Raw genomic sequence first — 19505 nt, 5'->3', positions numbered from 1 at the left:
TTTTACTCTCTGTCTCCCAATGCTTTTCTGACCAACCCCGTACGAGCCTGTGACTCAGAGATTACAGAAAAGGGGTGAAATAATTGCAGGAAGGTCCATCGGTGGATTCTTAGGGAATCAGTTAGCATGACCCATGGGAGACGCCACACACGACCCCCTTTGGGAAACGCTAACACTGACCCCGTAACGAGGCCGAAAAGATCCAGCAAAAAAATGCAGGAAGCAAAAGAGAAAGCCAGAAGAAAATGAAGGGGTCAGTGCTAGCGTTTTCCAAAGGGGGGCGTGTGTGGCGTCTTCCATGGGTCATGCTAACGGGTTCCCTACGAATCCACCAGTGGATCTTCCTGTAATGTTTAGTCTGTGCGTTTATGTTTATGTTGTAACTAGCTTTTGGCCGCCCCGGACGTCATATGAAACGTAGTCTCGGAAGTATCCAGTATGGCTGAGACCGCTAATTTTACTATTTTGACTCTTTCATTTGTGGTTTCCTAGGTTTGCTGCAGTACACCTTGTAGCACCTCTCCCCGAGAGCGCTGCCAATGTGCACAGTTAGGATATTGTTTGGCTCTATTTTTCTAGGAGTCTTCAGAATAGAAAACGGTGAAATGGAAGGTCTTTCTAGCTTTTTCTGAGCCTGGAGGGATGTATACATCGTTTGAGCTTCAGTCCAGACGCAGCCAATAATACAAGCGTGAGCACGTGGCCCTGAACGGTGCTTGCACTGCACCAGCGCGCGTGCTTGGCAGGGACGCCGAAGGCCCGGGACTCGCGCTTGTAGCATCGGCTGCGTCTGGACTTCAGCTGAAACGAAGTATAGTGTGGTTGAGACCATTATTTTTAGTATTTTGGCGATCCGATTTCTTGGTTGTTGTTTTCACTGCAACACACCTATCTCATCTAGTGCGCACTGGCGATGCGCCAATGTTAAGGGCCCTTGATAAAATCCACAGTAAAGCTAAATGTGAAATTGTGAAATAAGAAAAAAAAAGTGAAATTGAACGTGTTTAAAACCTCATTTTGAATCTTTATTAATCCGGTATGGCTTATGCGCTCAGGCTAACCTCTCTGCTTGTCAACCATCCTCTTACTCAATGACCAGCATGTCTTAGACCATTCGTTTAATTTATGTGCACCAATTTCTCAGTTGATGGCTTCACTGCCATTTGTGCTTGCCCAGACGACATATTGCAATCATGATGTTTAAACTCTGAGAGTGGGAAAGAAAACTTAAAGAAATTTAGAAGGGACAAAAAAAAAAAGGTGACAGACAAGCGTCCCTTCTAATTTCCTTCGTTTCCTTGCCAATATCTAGGTTTAAAAGAGCATGATTAATACGCACCAGCGTTTAAACAGCCCGTTGAAAATTTTTTGCCTAGCATTACAATAACCAAGAAGGCGCTCACAAGTGGATTACTGTGTACTTGAGGTGTTTATAAAAGACGCCCAACCAGATGGAATACCTTCGTTTGGTTCAGCTATAATGAATAGTATCTAAAAGTTTAGCGGTGGGATAAGAAATCAAATTAAAATAAATCTGACTATAAACACATAATCAATCGCCAATAAGGCTTTAAAAAAATAAAAAAAAAACTTTGGACTTTTGACGAAAGCTAAACACCAGACACCACACCACAAAAGTGCGATGTCTTGGGTTTATTTCTCCTTTATAACTTTCGTATTGTAATTCTTTTTTTTTTTTTTACACTAATTTTGTGATAGATAGCGGTAGGACGTTTATTCCGTGTCCAGCGGAAGGCGCCGATAGCGTGTCTACGAACAGTTGACAAACTGTTAGGCTAAACTCTCGTGCTCGTTTTAAAAATGACACCACTTACCGGTTCTGCTAATGCCGTAAAGCGTCTAATGCCCGTCGAGTAAAATTGACGAAGACACAGAAACAACAGGAACACAAACGTGCGATGTCTTGGGTTTATTTCTCTTTTATAAAAAGCAATCTAGGCGTCCAGTCTCGGTTTTGTTTGGATTAAATAAATGCTCTAAGCGTCCTAAGACCGTCTGCAAGGTTCTCTTTTCTTTTCATCATCAAAATGTTTTGGTCCGCGAAGATGTTACCACATCCCAGATGTTGCGTCATTTATTTGAAGTCTTGCAGCTCAAACATGGTGCATACGAGCGTCCGTTTTTCTTCAGCATTTTTTGTCCCCCCCTTTTTTTTTTTTTGTGTCGGCTTAAAGCGCGCCAGCCCTCCTTCCGAGGAGAAGTGTCGCGCAAAAGTCCAGTGGGTGAATTGGAAGCGGTTCAAAAGCAACAACGCGAAGAAATGGCAATGAATCAATGACATGCGATCAACAAACAACGGCTCTTCGTGACAATACGCGAAACATGTACTCGAGTAGAACAAAGACACTCTCAAATGGTAAAAAGCAGAATGATAGTTGGAATTGTGTTGTAAAACGTAAGAACAAAAGTTGCAATAGTATACGTAGCAAACAATACTCCGCGCTCTTTGTGTTCAACAGACGACTCTCAAAACATGGCACTTCTGAAGTTTTTTTTTTGTTTGTTTTGTTTGTTTGTTTTTTTTCTCGACAGGGTGGATATCTGCCGAGGTTTCAGCCTCAATCTTTAGTCCTTACTCGCGGTATTTTTGTTTTGTTTTACGTTTTTATTTTTATTCTTTCATTAGTGGTTACGACTGATGCCGGTTGAGGCGACCTGTTCTGAAAAAACGGCGGGGAGTCGGTTTAATTAAGTAGGATTTAGATGAAAGCATCGTGTTCATATCATTTTTTACCGTTCCTTTCCAATGCTGAAAAAAAAAGCGAATTTACACATATATATATCTATATATATTCTTCTATATCTCTATACATAAAACAGAAGCTTATTTCGTGGCAGGACTAGAGCAAAATGATTATGCGCGGTGCACTGCGATTAATAATCTGTCGTATCGATTTCTCACAATGAATGATGCGTTTTTCTTCCATCTTTTTTCCTCTCTCTCTCTCTTCCTCTCTTTCAATGATTCGAAAGACTAGCACGAAAAAATGTCTCCATTAATGCCATTTGGTTTTTTTCTCGGTGAGGCCATTCCGTCGTTTCATCTTTTTTTTTTTTTTGTCTCATCTTCGCACTGCTTTCGGAGTCTATGGCAAGGAACTACGCGCTCATCCAATCATATCGAAGAAGCAACGTCCCCTTAGTGTTACAAATCGATCCGTTAATCGCGCGTAAGTGCAATCTCGTGAAATGCCTCCTTTTTCTAGATTTTCGTTTTTAATTCTGATATTTAATGTTATTATGCGAAGTGTATTCTCCTTTCCAAATCGCACGAGGGGAAAATCTTCCGCGGTTTCACTTAGGATCGATTTAAACGTGTTCTTAGTTTCCACCGTGTAAATTTGGGGCAGCTTCTTCAAAGCTGGGACATCCCCCACCGCCCCCTTTATTTTGCTGATTTTTGTTGCATTTTCTAATAGTGGCCCAGTGCCGACTCCTCAGCGTAAGAAACAAAGGCACAACAAAGGATATCTACAGAATGCCAGCTCTGTCTTGCACGCACGTATGCATAAACACAAAACAAAAACGAATGCATTTAAAAAAAAAAACACAAAAAACACATTACTCGTACGAAAAAAAAAGAAAAAACAACGTGGGAAGGAGGCGAGAAATGCGCACACCATACACACGCACACACACATATCAAAATATACTCGGCATCGGAACACCAGTTCCGTTTTTTTTTTTTTGTTTGTTTTTGTTTTTAACACACGACATTCCGATGCCACAAACGACGCGACACTTTTTCTCAGTCAGGGCTTTCGGAAAAGACCGCAGGAAAACGCACTGTCAATTTGTAAGAACAAAACGAGACACAAAAGGGGAAAAAAAAAAAAAAAGGTGCGAATATGTACAGCTTCATATGATCCACTCTCACGACCGTTCTGCAGCGCTCGCTGCCACTGTACACCGCATATACGGCAGCTCGCCTGGCGTGAACGGTGAAAAAGAAAAACGATCACATCAAGGCAGGCAGTGTTGGCGTCCTTTTAAAAAAACTCGGAAAAGTTCAACGCGTCACCCCGCTGTCTTCGCTTGTTTCTCGTGGAAGCAGTTTCCCCTGTCTCACCCATCTCCTCGTCATTTCGTTCATCGGTGGCTTTTGGTGTTTGGTTGTTTTCTTGTCTGTTACACGTTAGTCACGTTTCTTTCTTAATTTTATAATGTCCTCCGAAGCGACAGAGGAAAAAAAAAAAAGACATAGAAAAAGCTGATAACCGTACGTTGCGAAGAGGCACGCACGCGCGCACATTCACAGGCGAGAAGACGGGTTGAGGCAGTCTGTCCATGAAGAATCGCGAAGCTGCACTTGTCCACACATCTTCCTTTGTTTCGGCGAAGAAAAAAAAACACACACAAAAACAACCCTCCTCAACACACTTTCTATTTTTTTTTTTTTTTCTTCTTGCCAACATTCGCTGGTGCGGTCCTGGTTCGTGCAATGATGCCACAGCGGCACTCACACGTCGACGCGGACTACAGCTCTTGTGCGTTCCGCTCTCTTGTCGTGGGCCAGAGGAAGGCGAGGTGGGAAGAGGGTATGGGGGGGTGCACCAGTGCACGATGTTAATGGGAATCACTACAATGGCCGTGTCCAAATAGTCGTGTCCTTTTATGTCCGTAGGTTCATGGAAAAGGAAAATTTGCGTGGGGGTTTGAATAGAAAATTTATATTAGATTTTTTTGTTTTTGTTTTCGTTTTTATATTTAGAGCCTGGCGAAGAAGGCAACAGAAGATAAATCCAGTATTTGGTTTAATTATTTTTCTTGTTGTTTTTTATGGCGACGTAATAAACTACCAGGATTTTGAGACAAATTAAAAAAAAAAAAAAAACCGAAGCTGAAGTATTTGTGATTAGGTAGCTTCGGGCCGAGCGCGGTGGAGAACTGAAACCAAATTACTTAAAGAGCGAAGCTGCGTATTATTTTTTGTTTTGTTTTTGTTTTTATCAGACCGTACGCTAGGACACGGAGCATTCCACTTCCTAGAAGCGTGTTCAAAACGAGTTTAGGGACAGTTAGGCTCGATGTCGAGCCGATGTCCTCACCGATACATAAGACGCCACTCCACCAAACTGAAGTAAACAACTCCCACGCTTGACAGCAAAAAAAAAGGTAAAGTGTTTTTAAAAACATCTAAAAGTTAAAAAAATAAAAATATTTTTCTTAGAATAACACGCATTCGAGACCGATTTCTGGTAGCTTCATATATCAATCAAAGCGCTGAAGTGAAAAAAAAAAAAAAGAGATGCGAGAAGAAAAACCGTGAAGTGTACTCGGCGTGGACACGAGTGAACGGTAGAAGGGCTTTAGACTCCCGGAATAGGAAAGAGAAGGATGGGAGGGAACGATGAACAGGGCTCGGAAGAGGGTGGATGAGTCGTGTAGCGCCGAAATCGAGGTGGATGGAAGGGCCCAGGCGAGTACTCCGACGTACCCCAAAGCTCGGAACGCATCGGGGCCCGGCAGCACACAAAAGCTCCTCACACATCCCGAAATCTGGAGCGGAGAGCCGCGCTTGCTCCTCCTGCTGCCGCCGTCATTGCTGCTGCTGATGCGAGTGGAGGAGAGGAATCGGGGCCTCACTGGTGACGCTTCATGTGCAGGGCCAGATGATCGGAGCGCGAGAAGCAGCGGTCGCAATGGTTGCACTTGAAGGGCTTGGAGCCCGTGTGCTTCCGGTAGTGTCGCGTCAGCTCGTCCGAGCGGGCGAAGCGCCACTCGCAGCCCTCCCAGGAGCACTTGTACGGTTTCTCGCCTGCAACGCAACAAGGGGGAAGGGCATTCAGCGATCCGTCGCGCGGCCCATTCTGCGCAGAGACCCACGCAAGGCTCAGCCGGCACTCACAGGCCCTTTCGTTCCAACATGGCGTGCTAAACTGCCCGCTGATTACGAGGGCTTTAAAGCACTGCAAGCAGTCAGCGAAACCGTTTCGCTCTTACGTTTTCCTCGAACTTCCCCGTGGGGACCTCACTCCCATAGGGAGTTCTAGTAGATCGTTCCGATTACTCCGGTGATGCATACTCGATACACCGTACACGGCTTTGCGCATGCGTCGTATCGTTATCGGGTATCGTTATCGAAGGTCATGAAACGATCTACTAAAACTTTCTAATGTATTGTAAAACAAACGAGCGCAAAAAAAAAAAAAAGAAGTTAAGGGGGGTCATTGGGTTGCGCTCATCTCTTTCGCATTCAGTAACTTCCGTTAAAGCATGAACAGTTGGAAAAGACAATGAGAAGAGGGAGGAGTCTGCGCCAGCTGCAGCAGTACTTTGAAGACACGTGCCAAGTGAATTGCGAAATTTAATCTACCCCTAGGCAACGCAGTTTTCAACAGGACATGAGGATCATATACGAGACGCAAGGGTCATCCTAGCTCTTTCTTTTCTTAAAGTGGAGAAGCAAAAATTGCATTTGTCCACGCATCGTTACACATGTTCACTTGGGTTCTTTGGAAGTGTTGCTCGTATTTATTTTAGTTCTTTTTTTCTTTTTTCTTTTTTATGGCGGAGAGGGGCGACATGCGTAGAACAGTCTGGGTTATTAACGAGTTTGGTTACTGTAACGAAAGCCATACTCGTCCTAACAAGTGTTTGGCACCTTATTCACTGAAAAGGTCCATGCTGCCGCCTTTTCTGGTGTCACGGCGGGCACTGCTTTGGTGAAAATTCGCCACAAAGGAGTGATGTTGGTGAGATCTGAGCAAGACTACGCCAAAATTGCACGTTTGATTAACCTTTTCACTCCAAAGCTAACTGCGTTTTCTTCGTGAGATCGTTGTGAAAACATCCGCTGTGCACAGACAGAGCGACACTAAATGGCATGCGTAAACGCCCACATGACGCCCTAATACCTGGCAAAGCTCCAGTCGATATTTGGGTTGCTTACTCCGATGAGTAGGTCGAGAATACATAAACTCAACTCGATTATGAGATCCTCAATCCTGCCGCAGTTCTCAACTATACCGGCACAGGTGCCGTTAAACGGCAAGTGGCGAGAGCTCTATCCCGGCTTGTTTTTCGTTGACTGTCCCTAAATGGCATTCATGGCAGCCAACCTGGCTTCTAACTCAGGGTTCAACGCCCGTGCCGGAGCCCAATTTCCGGCGTGCTGTGTGCATACGGGGACCCAGGCATCCATTTTTAACGAAGAGCCGGCGACACAGGCCCCGAGCTTAAATAACGCCATACTACGCTCGCTCGCCTCCACGAGCGAAGGAGCGAAGAATAAAATAATAAAAAAAAAAGAAAACAAACTCGCATCATCCCGGCGGCATAAATTTATTACGCCAGTTTCGTGCTCCGCGCGAAAACACAGATATAGATGGCACACCCGTTGCAAATTTGTTCTAGCTTTAACGAGTGCAGTCGCTTTTAACGCGCACCGCTTCGTCGATCTAGGAGTCAGTCAATGCTCGTGCGCTTCGTTTGCTCGCGGCAAATACCGAGGAACCAACGCCTCGACGAAGGCCCAAGAACAGAACGTATAGAATCATCCGGCAATAATGAAGCGCGAGTAAGCCCTACAAATAACCGCAAGAGCCTACTGTCAGATCCACTTTCCCCCCCCCCCCTTTCACTCCCTCCTCCTCTTTCAATGTACGAGGAAACGGCCCACAGATTTCGTTCAGTTTCGCGGTCCATGTTGAAAACTTGAGGCGAAACGCGTTGGTAAGGCGAAACAGAAGTGTGACATAAAGATATATATATATAAGCTACGCAGGGAGCGAAGACGAAACGAAACGGAGGAAGTACTCTAATTAAAAATGGCGGGCCATCTCCAAACACGCCGCCTCGAACAAAAGCCTCGCCCGTGGCCCGGTAGACTGGCACTTGTTTGTAATTGGAGCGGCGCAGACCTAAGACGGCAGAAAATTAGCGTCGTCCTCCGGCGACCCTCGCGAACTCCAAAAGTTGGGCGAGCAAGAAGCAAATTCGGGCGGACTGTGCGTTCGTGTCCACTGGAGCCGCACGCGGCGAATAGCCGTCGCCCCTTAATTGCTTAGAACGTGCTCCAAAATTCTCCAAGACAATTTAACTTCCCTCCGGTGCCACCGCCTCCTCCGTCCTCAAAGCGTCTGCTCCTCCCTCCCTCCTTGGCCTCCCCGTCGCTCGCACCTCTTTTCTTTTCAATAATGCCTCGGTCCTTAATTTCTTTCTGCCCCGAAATTCCGGCCCGGAACTCTTATTTAAGGCACCAGACGATCGATTGTTTTTCACGCTGCCTGCCGCAGTTTTCGTCGTTCGCGTAATTATGGCCATCGTTTTCTCACTTACTGCCGATTTGTTTAAATTATTATTTTTTTTTGTTCTCTCCAAAATTCCACCATCTGCCAGTCGTTAATTCATCATTTGGAGCTAGTCTTTACTTCTCGAAGTCAAGGCAGCGTCCAGAAAGTCAAACTTGCGGAGTATACGAGCTTCTATACGGGTAGAAACTGGGGGGGAGGAGGAGGCGAGAGGGGCGTCAGAACACCGAGCTCCGGTTGGAAGGATTAGTCGGTAGACCTAAAGCCCAGCTGCCCTTGTTTCTACTCAATCTTCAAGCGCGTTCGAACGCCGAACGACGCCGTCTGGCGTTTGCGTTCGAACAGCGAGTAGAGACAAGGGCTTTGCGTTTACCCACTAATCATTCCAACCAGAGCTCGGTGTTCTGACGCCCCTCTCGCCTCCTCCTCCCCCTCAGTTTCTACTCGTGTAGTACACGCAAGCTTACAGTGACGGCCCGAAAAAGGAACCATTTAGAATAACGTTTGGGACTTTTGAATCTTGGAAAGCCCTCTAGCGTGGTCCACCCTTCGTGATAGTCACCAATGACAATGTGAGCGACGGTCCGTCAAGATCTCACGCGAACCGAGACAGCACTCGTGAGATACAAAGACAAGGTACGCTACTCACAATTCGAACTTCCTCTGCAGATCTCAGGGGCGACAAATGAAATGAAATGTCTCACGATAACAAACGAGCCACCAAGCTATACGCTCGTGCCATTTGAAGCGATCCTGAGAGTCAAAATGAAAATGAAAAAAACATTTTCGCCTTATAATTTTTACCACCTGTCCCATTGACCTACGCAGAGCATCGAGCCACTGGCCGACTAGGCGAGTGCTGTCACCTGTCAGCATATGTTATTTTAGGTCCGTCGCCAGCGTCCTTTGCAATGTGCAAGTTTCCACCTTCCCAGGAAAGAGACAGAATTCGACATCCAGTTGTACGATCTCTCCTCCATGAAGTATACGGGCCACTTATTGCGCAATTCTAACGCCCCATAATAATAGGGACATTTAGCAAACCGTTACCGTGTGACGCGTACCGCTGCTACCGCACTGTCGGAGCCTTTGAAGCATGATTTAAAGCGCGCGCCCCACGGTCACGGTATCACTCGGGCGCGCGCTTAAAAGCATGCGTCAAATGGCTCCGGTAGTGCGGTACGCGGAACACGGTAACGGTTTGCTAAAAGGCCCATAATGTCCGATTTGGAGCTAAGAAGGCACGAGCGCGGCGTCTAGTAACCAGTAAAGAAAATAAATAGATTAATAAAAAAAAATCATACCCAAGAAAAACAAGACGTGTAGAGGCTTCGGAAGAGCCGCCACGTCACCGAGAGACGGAGGACATTTCTATAAAACGCAATGCTCTGTTCGTAGAGTGCATTGACATACCGGATTAGCACGTGATATACCTATGCGACAAAATAAATAATTATGAAACATAGAAATTCCGGCGTTAACGGAGGAATATGCGGGAGCGTCCTAACCAATGGGAAATCCTTCATGGTAAGTCACTTTTTGACCCGTTTGCCACTGTTTGGTGTCCTCGCTCACTCCGCCTGCCCGGCACGTTATTTTCAGGGTCGGCCTTTTTAACTGCCCGGAGATATGAAGATCTAATTTGCGTCGTGTTTGTAGTGACTCGGACCTTTCCAGTTAATAAGTGACAAATTCAGATATCGGCAGTGGCTATGAATCTTTTTTGTGCAGTCATACAAACTCGTCTAATAACAGACACTGGTTGAAGACCAAAAGAAAACGTGGGATGCTGGACTTCCTAGGTGGCATTTGATGCCTGCATCAATCAGCCTCCGTTGTCGAAACACAGTGGGGCCGGGTTCATGGCTCTATTGCAGTCGCCCATACAAAAGACTAGGGAAACGAAAAGCTGGCAGGACGAGTTTGAAAAGAACCATTTTGGAAGCCTCAGAGTGGCAGCCAAACGTCAGCTACCACAGGGAGGCCGACAGGATGTTGTGTTCTACTACCATATACTTCAGTCGTCCTGTTTCATGCGCTTATGACGCCCAGAGACAACACTGGGAGTTAATTTTCTGATTTAAGGCAAAGTGAAATTAATCCAGTAAAGTGTTAGCGCTGTTCAATCAAAGGAAGTGCAGTGACGTAAGACACTGACGTGGCGTGACGCAATAAGGGCGAGCTTACCTGTGTGCGTCCGCTGGTGCGCTTTGAGGTGCGAAGACTTGGTGTAGACCTTCTTGCAGCCGTTGAACTGGCAGCGGTGAATGCGTCGCTTGCTCGAGTCCACGTCGAACCTCCTGCCCCGGGCCACGTGGTAGTGGCTCTGTTTGACCGAGGCACCGGCGGCGAGCAGCAGGGAGGTCGGGCCGGCCACGGCCTCGGCCCTGGCCGACGGCCGGGCCTTGGGCCGCATCAACGAGGCCTCGGGTGACGAGGGCGGCGTCAGGGCGCCCGCTGACGCCGTGGCCCGCTGCACCAGCTTCATGGTGAACGGGTCGGTGGGCAGCAGCGCCTTGCGACTGCGCGCGGACTTGCTGGCCCGCGGAGAGCCGTCACTTTCCCAAGACAGCGCACTCGAGGCTGAGCTCTCACTGGCGTTGTCCATGGCACCCGCGCCGAAGTCGAGGTCGTCCGAGAGCCGATCGACCTCGGCCTCACTCGAGTCGCCTACGTCGCTGCTGCCGATGCCGGAGTCCGCCAGCAGCAGCTTGGGGTCTGCGGGGCTGCTGCACTCGTCCCAGAGGCGTACCTCTTCGGCCGACGACAGCTCTCGGGAGGCACACCGCTTCGAGGCGCCCCTGGGCTCGTCCTTCAGGTACCGGTCCATCTCCCAGATGGTCTGCGGTAAAGAGGCCAGGTGTGAGCGCTTCGCCGTGCGCGCCTTCTGAGCATGTTCCGCGGACAGCCGAGAAAGCGATGGAAACATTCGACGTCAAAGTCATGTAAAAGCGGAAATCGGCCCTCTTGTTCGCCATCTTCGCAATGGGAACTACGCAGCGGCGCAGTCCACTTCAGTGATCTCATGCCGTTTTGACAGTTCCACATACATTTGACGCGGTCACGTTGCGCCACCACGTTAAGCGCAGGATTTGCCATCCGAGGGACTGGCCTAAAAGCGAAAAAATGACCATAACACATTTGCTTTTCGACCTCTGCATACTCCTGCCACGCCAAAGACTATAGAAAAGAAACAACATATATCTCGTTTAAAGACCACATTGCTTAGTCAGCAGCATCGTGTATGAGTCAGTAGTTCCAGCTTAAAAATCGAAACGAAAACAGTTCAAACATCGGAAACATCTGACAGCATTAACACGTTAAGTGGTTCAACCGAAAAACCATTTTGCTCGAAACGAGTTTTGAATAACTGAATACTTAAGCCTAAACACTATATTTTAAGCGATTCACCTCAAAGGGAAAGCACACTGCAAAACGATGGACAGCAACAAAGATATCGCTAGACGAACCGCAAATGCGCCCCCCCCCCCCCCCCCCCCCCCCCCGAAAAAAGAAAAGAAAAAAAGCACGCGTGCATTATTAAGTTTTGCACCGCTGATTCCACCACCGCGAAAAATTTGACTCCCTCCCTGCGAGCTGCTGTATACTTGCTTTATTCAGGCTGCCATGAGGCAAATTAATCTTTCTTGGTAAAGGTTTCCCTACTGAATCTTGTAAGCGCACTGCCACCTCTACGTGGCGCGATGTGGCGAGAAAATCAGAGAGGTTCTGAACGCTCTAGGGTGAAACAGGCGAGTCGACAAGCATCGGAACACGGACAAACTAGACACAATAAAGGACGCTCGGTTCGGGCTCTAGAAATTCTGCCTGGTTCCCGCTTACGATTGAGTAATAAATCCGTTCGGAAACTTTGAAACTTCGAAAACGCGCGCTTCGCAATTTGGTTATTAGGTAAGTTAATTTTTCTGGTTCAAGTTCGTTGGTCTTGACATCCAATGGCGGTGAGCTGGGCTAGATGGTATGATGGCATGTTGAACATAACAGCGCACAAAGGAAAAGGACAAAGGAAAGGAACGCCTGTGTTTCATGTGTGTTACTTTCGTTTGTGCTTGTCCTTTGTGCGCTGTTACGTTAAATATGACTCCAAGTTCAGTGATGATTTTCCTTTTTTTTTTTCTTTTCTTTTGCTCGGACGAAACGGCAGGCTCAGAACAGAAGCCGAAGACTAGCGGTGCAAACCATGCTTCCATAATGAGATAAATCCGTTAATTACTGCTAATTACTGTCCGAGTACAGCACTCGTAAAGTGAAGAGCAAGAAGCACGAAAATATGCGCGTCGCGACCATTGCCGCTCGGGTGAGTATACAGCTTTCCGGCGAAATGAACTTCAGAAGGAAGAATGCTAGGATTGCAGTATTACGCCCGCTTTCAAACATGCAAGGAAGCCTTATTAGCGCTGCAGATCTTGGGCTGCATTCTCCCTTTTGAGCGATGCAGCTGTTCCCACCGTATGAACGAGCACAGAGAAGTAGCGCCTCCCAAGGCCTCGTTTCCCTCGTCATCGCAGCGCTGATCGCGGTGGGTGGCTTTGGGTAAGGGCAGCATACACAAGTCATTCTGCATGTTCGAAGTGGGCCATGAGCGGCACAGCTTTTGCACATTCCCTTGTATAAAACATTGCGCAGGGCGTGCTGATCAAACGCCGTGACTGCGTTAGGATCCGCGGGACGCCTCCATTTTACGGTGAAAATTGTGTGGTTGGCGTAAAATTATGCTTGACCTTCGAACAAATAGAGCTTATCTCTTTCTGAATAGACCGATGTCACCAAGCGAACTGCGCAGGCGCGCGCATTCCGGAAGTGGTGCCGCCGCCATGCTACTTGTAGTCATCCCTCCCCGGCTACACGGCTACGCGTACGTACATCATCATAGATTATCATTTGGCACGCCCCGGTATCACCTTGATTGTCTTGCATGTTTTTACTTCATAAGATTGTGTTGTTTGTGATGCCTTACTTTCCTCAGCAAGTGCAGAAACGCAGTTTCAGTCGTCTTATCGCTTTAGAATCGCTTTGTCGTCTGCTTCGTCGTCGTCTGCTTCTTCGTCTTCGTGAACGCGTGAGCCCGCTGCCGTTCACGGGGTAATCCCACTGCGGCCGCGGAAAAAACAAAACAAAAAAACAACGGCGCCACTACTCGAGCATTCCGACTCCTCGGACGTCTCAATTACCTTGCAAACAAGTGAACATCTAGTGCAATAGCAAAGAACAAGAACATTCGAGGGACCATCGGCTCGGTGTAGCACCACGGAACAGCATCAAATGTGTTGAAAAACTGAGCTTGATGGTGCTCAGTCTTGTGCATAACGTTTAATCAGCCATCAAGTAAGAGGAGCTAAATAGACTTTCTCGGTCAGCGATAGTTTTCTAAAAGTTGTTTTATTCTGGTTGACAGCCTGTGCGACAGAGTACAGATGAACAGCGGGAGAAGCCTGCACACAAAGAACTGATCTACAGAAAGGTCATGCCTGACGCGCCGTAATATTTGGCATCTATCAAAAAGAAGCAACCATGCCAGATACCTGAAAGCTTCGGGTGGATGTGGTTTTTCGTGCACAGTTTCTATTCAGTTTTATTTTGTTTGCGCAAGATCCGAACGCTAACAGTCGCCCGACGGGGATAGCTTTTTTTCTGCGGTCTCGACTGGTGCTATAGTGCAGAATGGATCAATAACACCAGCCTAATAGACCACCACAAAATGGATGAGGTTCGTTTGTTACATTTTTGGCGGTAAGTACGTGTTGCACTTCTAAATTGCATTATGTAATCTTTTCGCGTCGGTATAAAAAAAAAAAAAATAAAGGCTGCTTACGAAAACAAAGTTGTTTTATATAAAGTGGTGCATATCGGGAATCGCTGCTCTTTTTTAGTGATTGTCCTGATCTTTTGAAGCACAGTTGTGCTTGAAAGGTGTCGTCGCAATAACAGTTATAACCACCAAAATACACCGAGTAAGAAGTGTATTAAAAACGGCCTCCGCAAAGCAGTGCGGAGGTCCTATTTGAGATAGACCAACGAATAGGCCGCTACGGAGCAAATGGTCAGAGAGATTCCAGCTTACGGAACACTTCGGCACGCTCTGTTGTCTCGTGCCCTGTAAACTTACATATCTTAGCTCACTGAAATAATTGGATATAAATTATGAAGCAAATCGCGAAACAAATCGTAAAACGCTATTTTTCCTGCCGCTCCGTCCGGCTCTGTCGACCTTTCTTCGCCATGCTTCTTTCTTGCGGGAAGACATAATGTCCGAGGCCTTTTTGCCTGGTGCTGTTATTCTAGCTCCGTGGCATACAACATGTGAAGCCACCGATTGAAAACCATGAGTCAATGCGGCGGGCAAGTTCGTCTGCTTCTTGCGCAGGGGGTAGCGGTGACGTCAGAACGCCGAGCCCTGATTGGCTGATCGCGACCCCCTATCTGAGCGTCGTCTGCTCCTTCGCAACGTCGTCTGCTCGGTACGTCGTCTGCGTCTCTCTTGAATTTCCTGCGACTTTCGGAAGTGCAGAGGCCACGGAACGATCTTACGCAAAAAATGTCCGTAAGACAAAACTTAAGAACAAATTCGTATTCACGAAACGAAATTTTCGTAAGTTTTGCGCAGGTTACGACAAAATCCCACGACAGCTCCGAAGCTGTCTTACGCACTTCTTACGATCAAATCAGCATGGCCGACAGCGTCGCGGTCGCGACGGCCCACGGACGTTTATTTTTCTACGTGCGCTTCTCACGTGTACCGACTTCAAGCAGCAAGAAAAAAGTAAAAAATACTTGAAACAGACCACGACGAACAAGAACGCTGGATCCAGAAACACCCAGGAAAAGCTCCAACGGCCACGATTCCACCGAACGCGACCTAGGGAGTACGGCAGTTAGGCCTAGCAGGCACTCCGCGACTCGGCGACCCACGACCGGCATACGTGCTGAATGGAATATGCCCGGGCGACCCTTGTGAACCCTTCCCGTATTATACCTTGATCGCTGACCTCAATTTTATATTAAGAGGTCAATTTCTTCCTCTTGTTATCTCTTTGTTTCCCGAGGCAACGGTGACTCTCGCCGGTGAAAAAGCGGTGAATCTCCGACAGACGCAGGAAAGGTAAATCAGCCATGGCTACGTAAAGCAGACGACGTTAACTGCGCCAACCCGCCGACGCCGTTAAAGAATGAGGTGTCTCGCCGCACACGAAAGGAGGGAAAAAGTATTTGGGAGGGAACTTGCGGACACTAACACGCTCACCTCTCGGTTCTTAGCAAACAAACCTCGGCGCCTCGGGACCTCGCCAGTGAGTCCTTTGACTTCCCTTCTTGATGCGCGTCTGCTAGTTGTTAGACAAAAACAACGTACCGCTCGAGTTATTTCGTCTGCCCTCTCTGAAAGGCGAAGTCGAGCTCGCTTGACTTCCGAAAGTCGCAGGAAAGATAAGACAGACGCAGACGACGTTGCGAGCAGACGACGTTGCAAAGGAGCAGACGACGCTCAGATAGGGGGTCGCGATCAGCCAATCAGGGCTCGGCATTCTGACGTCACCGCTACTTCCTTTCTCATGCGCAGAAGACGAAAATGAGCCCACTTGCGAGGCGTATACCTGGGTAAAAGACTCGTGCTAACTCGGAAATTTCCAAACGCCGGGCGTATAATGCGCGCCGACGCGGCCGGAAAACTGGGGAGAACTACAGGTACCAGAATGCACCGCGGCAGCGGTGGCGTCGCGCAACTCCTCGTGAGGTCGGTCTATTGTGCGCACTATCATGACCCGGACGGCCGGAATAGCGCTGAAAATACTGGAACGGTTGAAACAGCTGGGGCGGCCGGGATCCGTGTGTTTTCTGTTTTATTCTCGCTTTTAAAAGTGTGAATGAAAGGGTCACATTTTGGAGTATAAAACATTTGCAAATTCACAGCTTAGTGTGATATGTCCACAGTCCAGCATAGGTGTGTTCGTCGCTTTCGAAAGCGAGCAGGGCAGGCCGTACGCCCTACACGCACGAATTCTAAAAAGGGCAGCGGCCTTTTATTTGAACAGTTGATAGTCACTGGAAGGAGCAACTAAAATACAATAACAGATCGGGCAAACATTTCCTCAGAAATAATAGTAATTTAGGTTTGCTCCTCATTACACTTGGCAAGAAGCAAATAGGGGAGCGACGTTTAGGAAACTCACTTTCTGTATGCATGAGTACCGATTTCCCGACGCTGGACTACGGACAAGCTAGCTGCTGCAGAACACACAAAGGCTTTCCAGGAGAGGTCGTGCGACAATGTTTCTAATCTCCCCATATCGAACCAAAACGTATCAATATTGTCACCAACAGCTCCGGGACAACGACTTTACCACCATTAAAAAAAAAAAAAAAAAAAAAAAACGAGAAAAACATTGTCTAAACAACGCTGTTTCTCGCTCCCCGAATGGTAACCATGACAACCGCGGCAAGCGCGTTTGAAAGGAAGCGCAGTCCGCCGGCCGCCGCGGCATATTCACCCGGCACAATCGTCGCAATCAATGACAACGAGGAAACAGCTCCCACAATCGATGCTAGATGGCGCCGCCCGGGGCGCCTGACGTCACCCGATGTCGACGCACTGTGGTGGCGCTGAGCAACGTCCGCCCGTCGCAGCACCACATCGCGACGTCGCGTCTTGCCGGAGCTGGAACCCGAGTTCGGGATCGCTATGAATTAGAGCGACGGAATGGGGACGACGCGGCGCACGCGAGCTTCAGAGAAGCGCGAACAGGACGTTGGCCTATATAGGGGACAGACACTGCGACCCTTGCGGCGCTCGAGGGGAGGAGACGTCGGGAAAAGGGCAGACGCGCGAGACCAAAAAAAAAAAAAATGTTTCGCGCGAAGTAAGAGAACCTAATGGCTCGAGAAAGTACAGAGTAATGACACCGCCTGGGGGCCGCTCCGCGTCAAAGGCAATTGCACTCCCAGTTCCGTAAACATTTCCGAGCTGGCATAATTCGGACGCGTTCCCTCGGCACGGAACCCGACCGCGCGTCTGTTACGGCACAGCTATTAAAGAGAGCTCGGTCACTCGCGCGGGGCGAAAGATGGCCAGAGGGCGGCATCCCCCGACAGCCTCGGAGACGCGCCAAATGGACAGAGGACGTCGGTTCAGTTCGGCGGGCCCCTTGCGGCAGCTCGAGCCCCGGGATCGCTGCTTGCAACCCTTAACGAGTGTGACGTAGCGGCGTGCGCAAGCAAGCGCACACCGTCTGAGCCCATTAAGGCGACCAACGAGAGGATACCGAAACCCGGCGGCAAGCAGGCAGGCACCGGCGGCACGGGATCCGCGCGAAGCCGGTCAAAATACCCTGCAACGAGGGGACCGATCGCAGGCACTGCGGGACTCGGGCGTAACGACGTGAACGGGGCATTTGGGGGGTCTCCCGCAATGCCTCGGAGGCCTAAGCCGCTCTGCTGAGTCCTAACTACCGGGCGCCAAAGCCGACTCTGCGGCGCCCCGGACAACGTTATTCCGTTGTCATGGGAACAATTAAACTAGCGTAGCTAGAGGTGCAATGCCAGCTCACGAGAAGGGCACACCACTTCCCTCTTTCGTCTTGATACGCCAGAAACCCAGCCAAAGCACCACAAGAAAAAAAAAAGAAAAAAAGCGTTCCGGCATTTTTATAAATATTGAGAACACAGACACACGTGTGTACGTGTGTGTGTGTGTGTTTTCTCAATATTTATAAAGACTCCGGAGCATGCAATATATATATGTATATGTCTTGAAAAAGGACTGTTTCAGGCCTAAACGTCGACGAACTTTACAAATAATATGTTATAAAACTCCAAACAACCGTTTCAAGTATGTTTTTTCTGCCGTATATATATCGCTACAATAATCGACCTCATCAGCATACGTCGCTCGCTTCTCGTCTTGGTTTGAATTACAGGTGCGACGAAGTTTTTGCTTTGATCAGAGTTGACGTTCGTACACGTTCGTAGGATATGTTCATGACTTCGCAGACAACGTTACTCGATCAGCCCAGTTGGTAAACTCCCACGAAGAGCGTGATCCCTTCTAAAACACGTGCTGACACACGTCAGTTTCGGCTGATAACAGATTCGGAAATGCTGCTTGAAGCGTCATCCTTCTTGCCCGCTGCGGCAGTGTTTTGAACTGCTGTTGCAAGACGCGTTGCAGCGAGCAAGAAGGTTGGCGCTTCGAACAGCGTTAGCCCTATAGAGTTCCTGTATAGACTAGATAACTCACTGACGTCATGCCACTGCGGTGGCGCTGCTGTCGGTACTGCGCGTGCGCACACGCTCACTCCCCCCGAATTTGGTTTCTGCGCACGCGCAGTGCCGACACCTCTTGTGGGCAAAGAGGGCTTGTTTGGAAACACTGTGTTGGTGTATAGGATCCCTACGGTAGCCTGAGTTTCTCATCTGTTTTCCACGTGCCGAGATCCGATCACGTGAGGAGCCGACTCAAATGCCGTGCAGGAAAGTAGACATTGCCCGCCCCCCGCCGTACGTTCCCCATGCTTTTGAGCGCGCCGCGCGCCTCGAACGTGTGGAGCCGCTATTCGCCGAATTCAGTCACGTGAGGAGCAGACTCCGAATTCCGTGCAGGAGAGCCGGCGCTACGGGGATGAACGTGCAACTCTGGCTCCCGTAGGGAGCCTTATACAGGAACTCTACGTTAGCCCGGCTGACGGGTACGAGAAGGGATCGCGCACTCCGTAAGAGTTTGCCAACTCAGTTGATCGAGTAACATTGTTTGCAGAGGCGTACTGGTCTTAGTCCGGCATAAGTATACACGTTTGCAAGAAAGGCTCCGGTGCGCTGCCATTTTGAGCGATGCTAGCGCCACGTAACGTTTCCGCCATGCTGAGCTGCGCTAGCGGCACGTCATTGAGGTGGGCAAGGACAAGATGGCGGCGCCTGCTGCATCGCCGATGGCCAGCGTTAGCGACGCACTCACTGTTCCGGAACGCAGGGTGAGGTACCCCACAATCGTAGCATAATATATTGTAGGAGGGGCAATGTTTAAGGGTTGATGCTGATATAACGATCGCAGCCTCTGTTTCAGCACGTCATGGAAGCCAGCGATGCCGCGAGCGCAGCCATTGTTGATGCAATGACCATGCGGCTCCTGACGTCCTTTCCGCTTACATTATTTGGAAGCATTTCTAATTTCGTTTTGGTTTTAGTTAGGATGGAAATAGTCTTGTAGCACGTGCTAAAAACGTT

At 48.6% G+C, this 19505-nt stretch overlaps 1 protein-coding gene across 1 annotated transcript in view; it reads right to left on the bottom strand.

Moving 5' to 3' along the window:
• Positions 1 to 1915: 1915 nt before the first annotated feature.
• Positions 1916 to 19505, bottom strand: part of LOC8028313 (Krueppel-like factor 6) — a 435282-nt gene continuing 417692 nt past the window's right edge. The window contains exons 2-3 of the mRNA XM_042287187.1: positions 10461 to 11115; positions 1916 to 5779 (exon numbers count right to left, since the gene is read on the bottom strand). Coding sequence (XP_042143121.1) covers positions 5604 to 5779; positions 10461 to 11115 — 831 coding nt within the window. The 3' untranslated portion in view covers positions 1916 to 5603. The remainder of the gene's footprint in view (positions 5780 to 10460; positions 11116 to 19505) is intronic.

Source organism: Ixodes scapularis, unplaced genomic scaffold (genome assembly GCF_016920785.2).
Source record: "Ixodes scapularis isolate PalLabHiFi unplaced genomic scaffold, ASM1692078v2 PGA_scaffold9__187_contigs__length_104089568, whole genome shotgun sequence".
Taxonomy (NCBI): domain Eukaryota; kingdom Metazoa; phylum Arthropoda; class Arachnida; order Ixodida; family Ixodidae; genus Ixodes; species Ixodes scapularis.
Note: the sequence above shows the minus strand (reverse complement) of the source record. Positions and strands in the feature narration are given on the sequence as shown.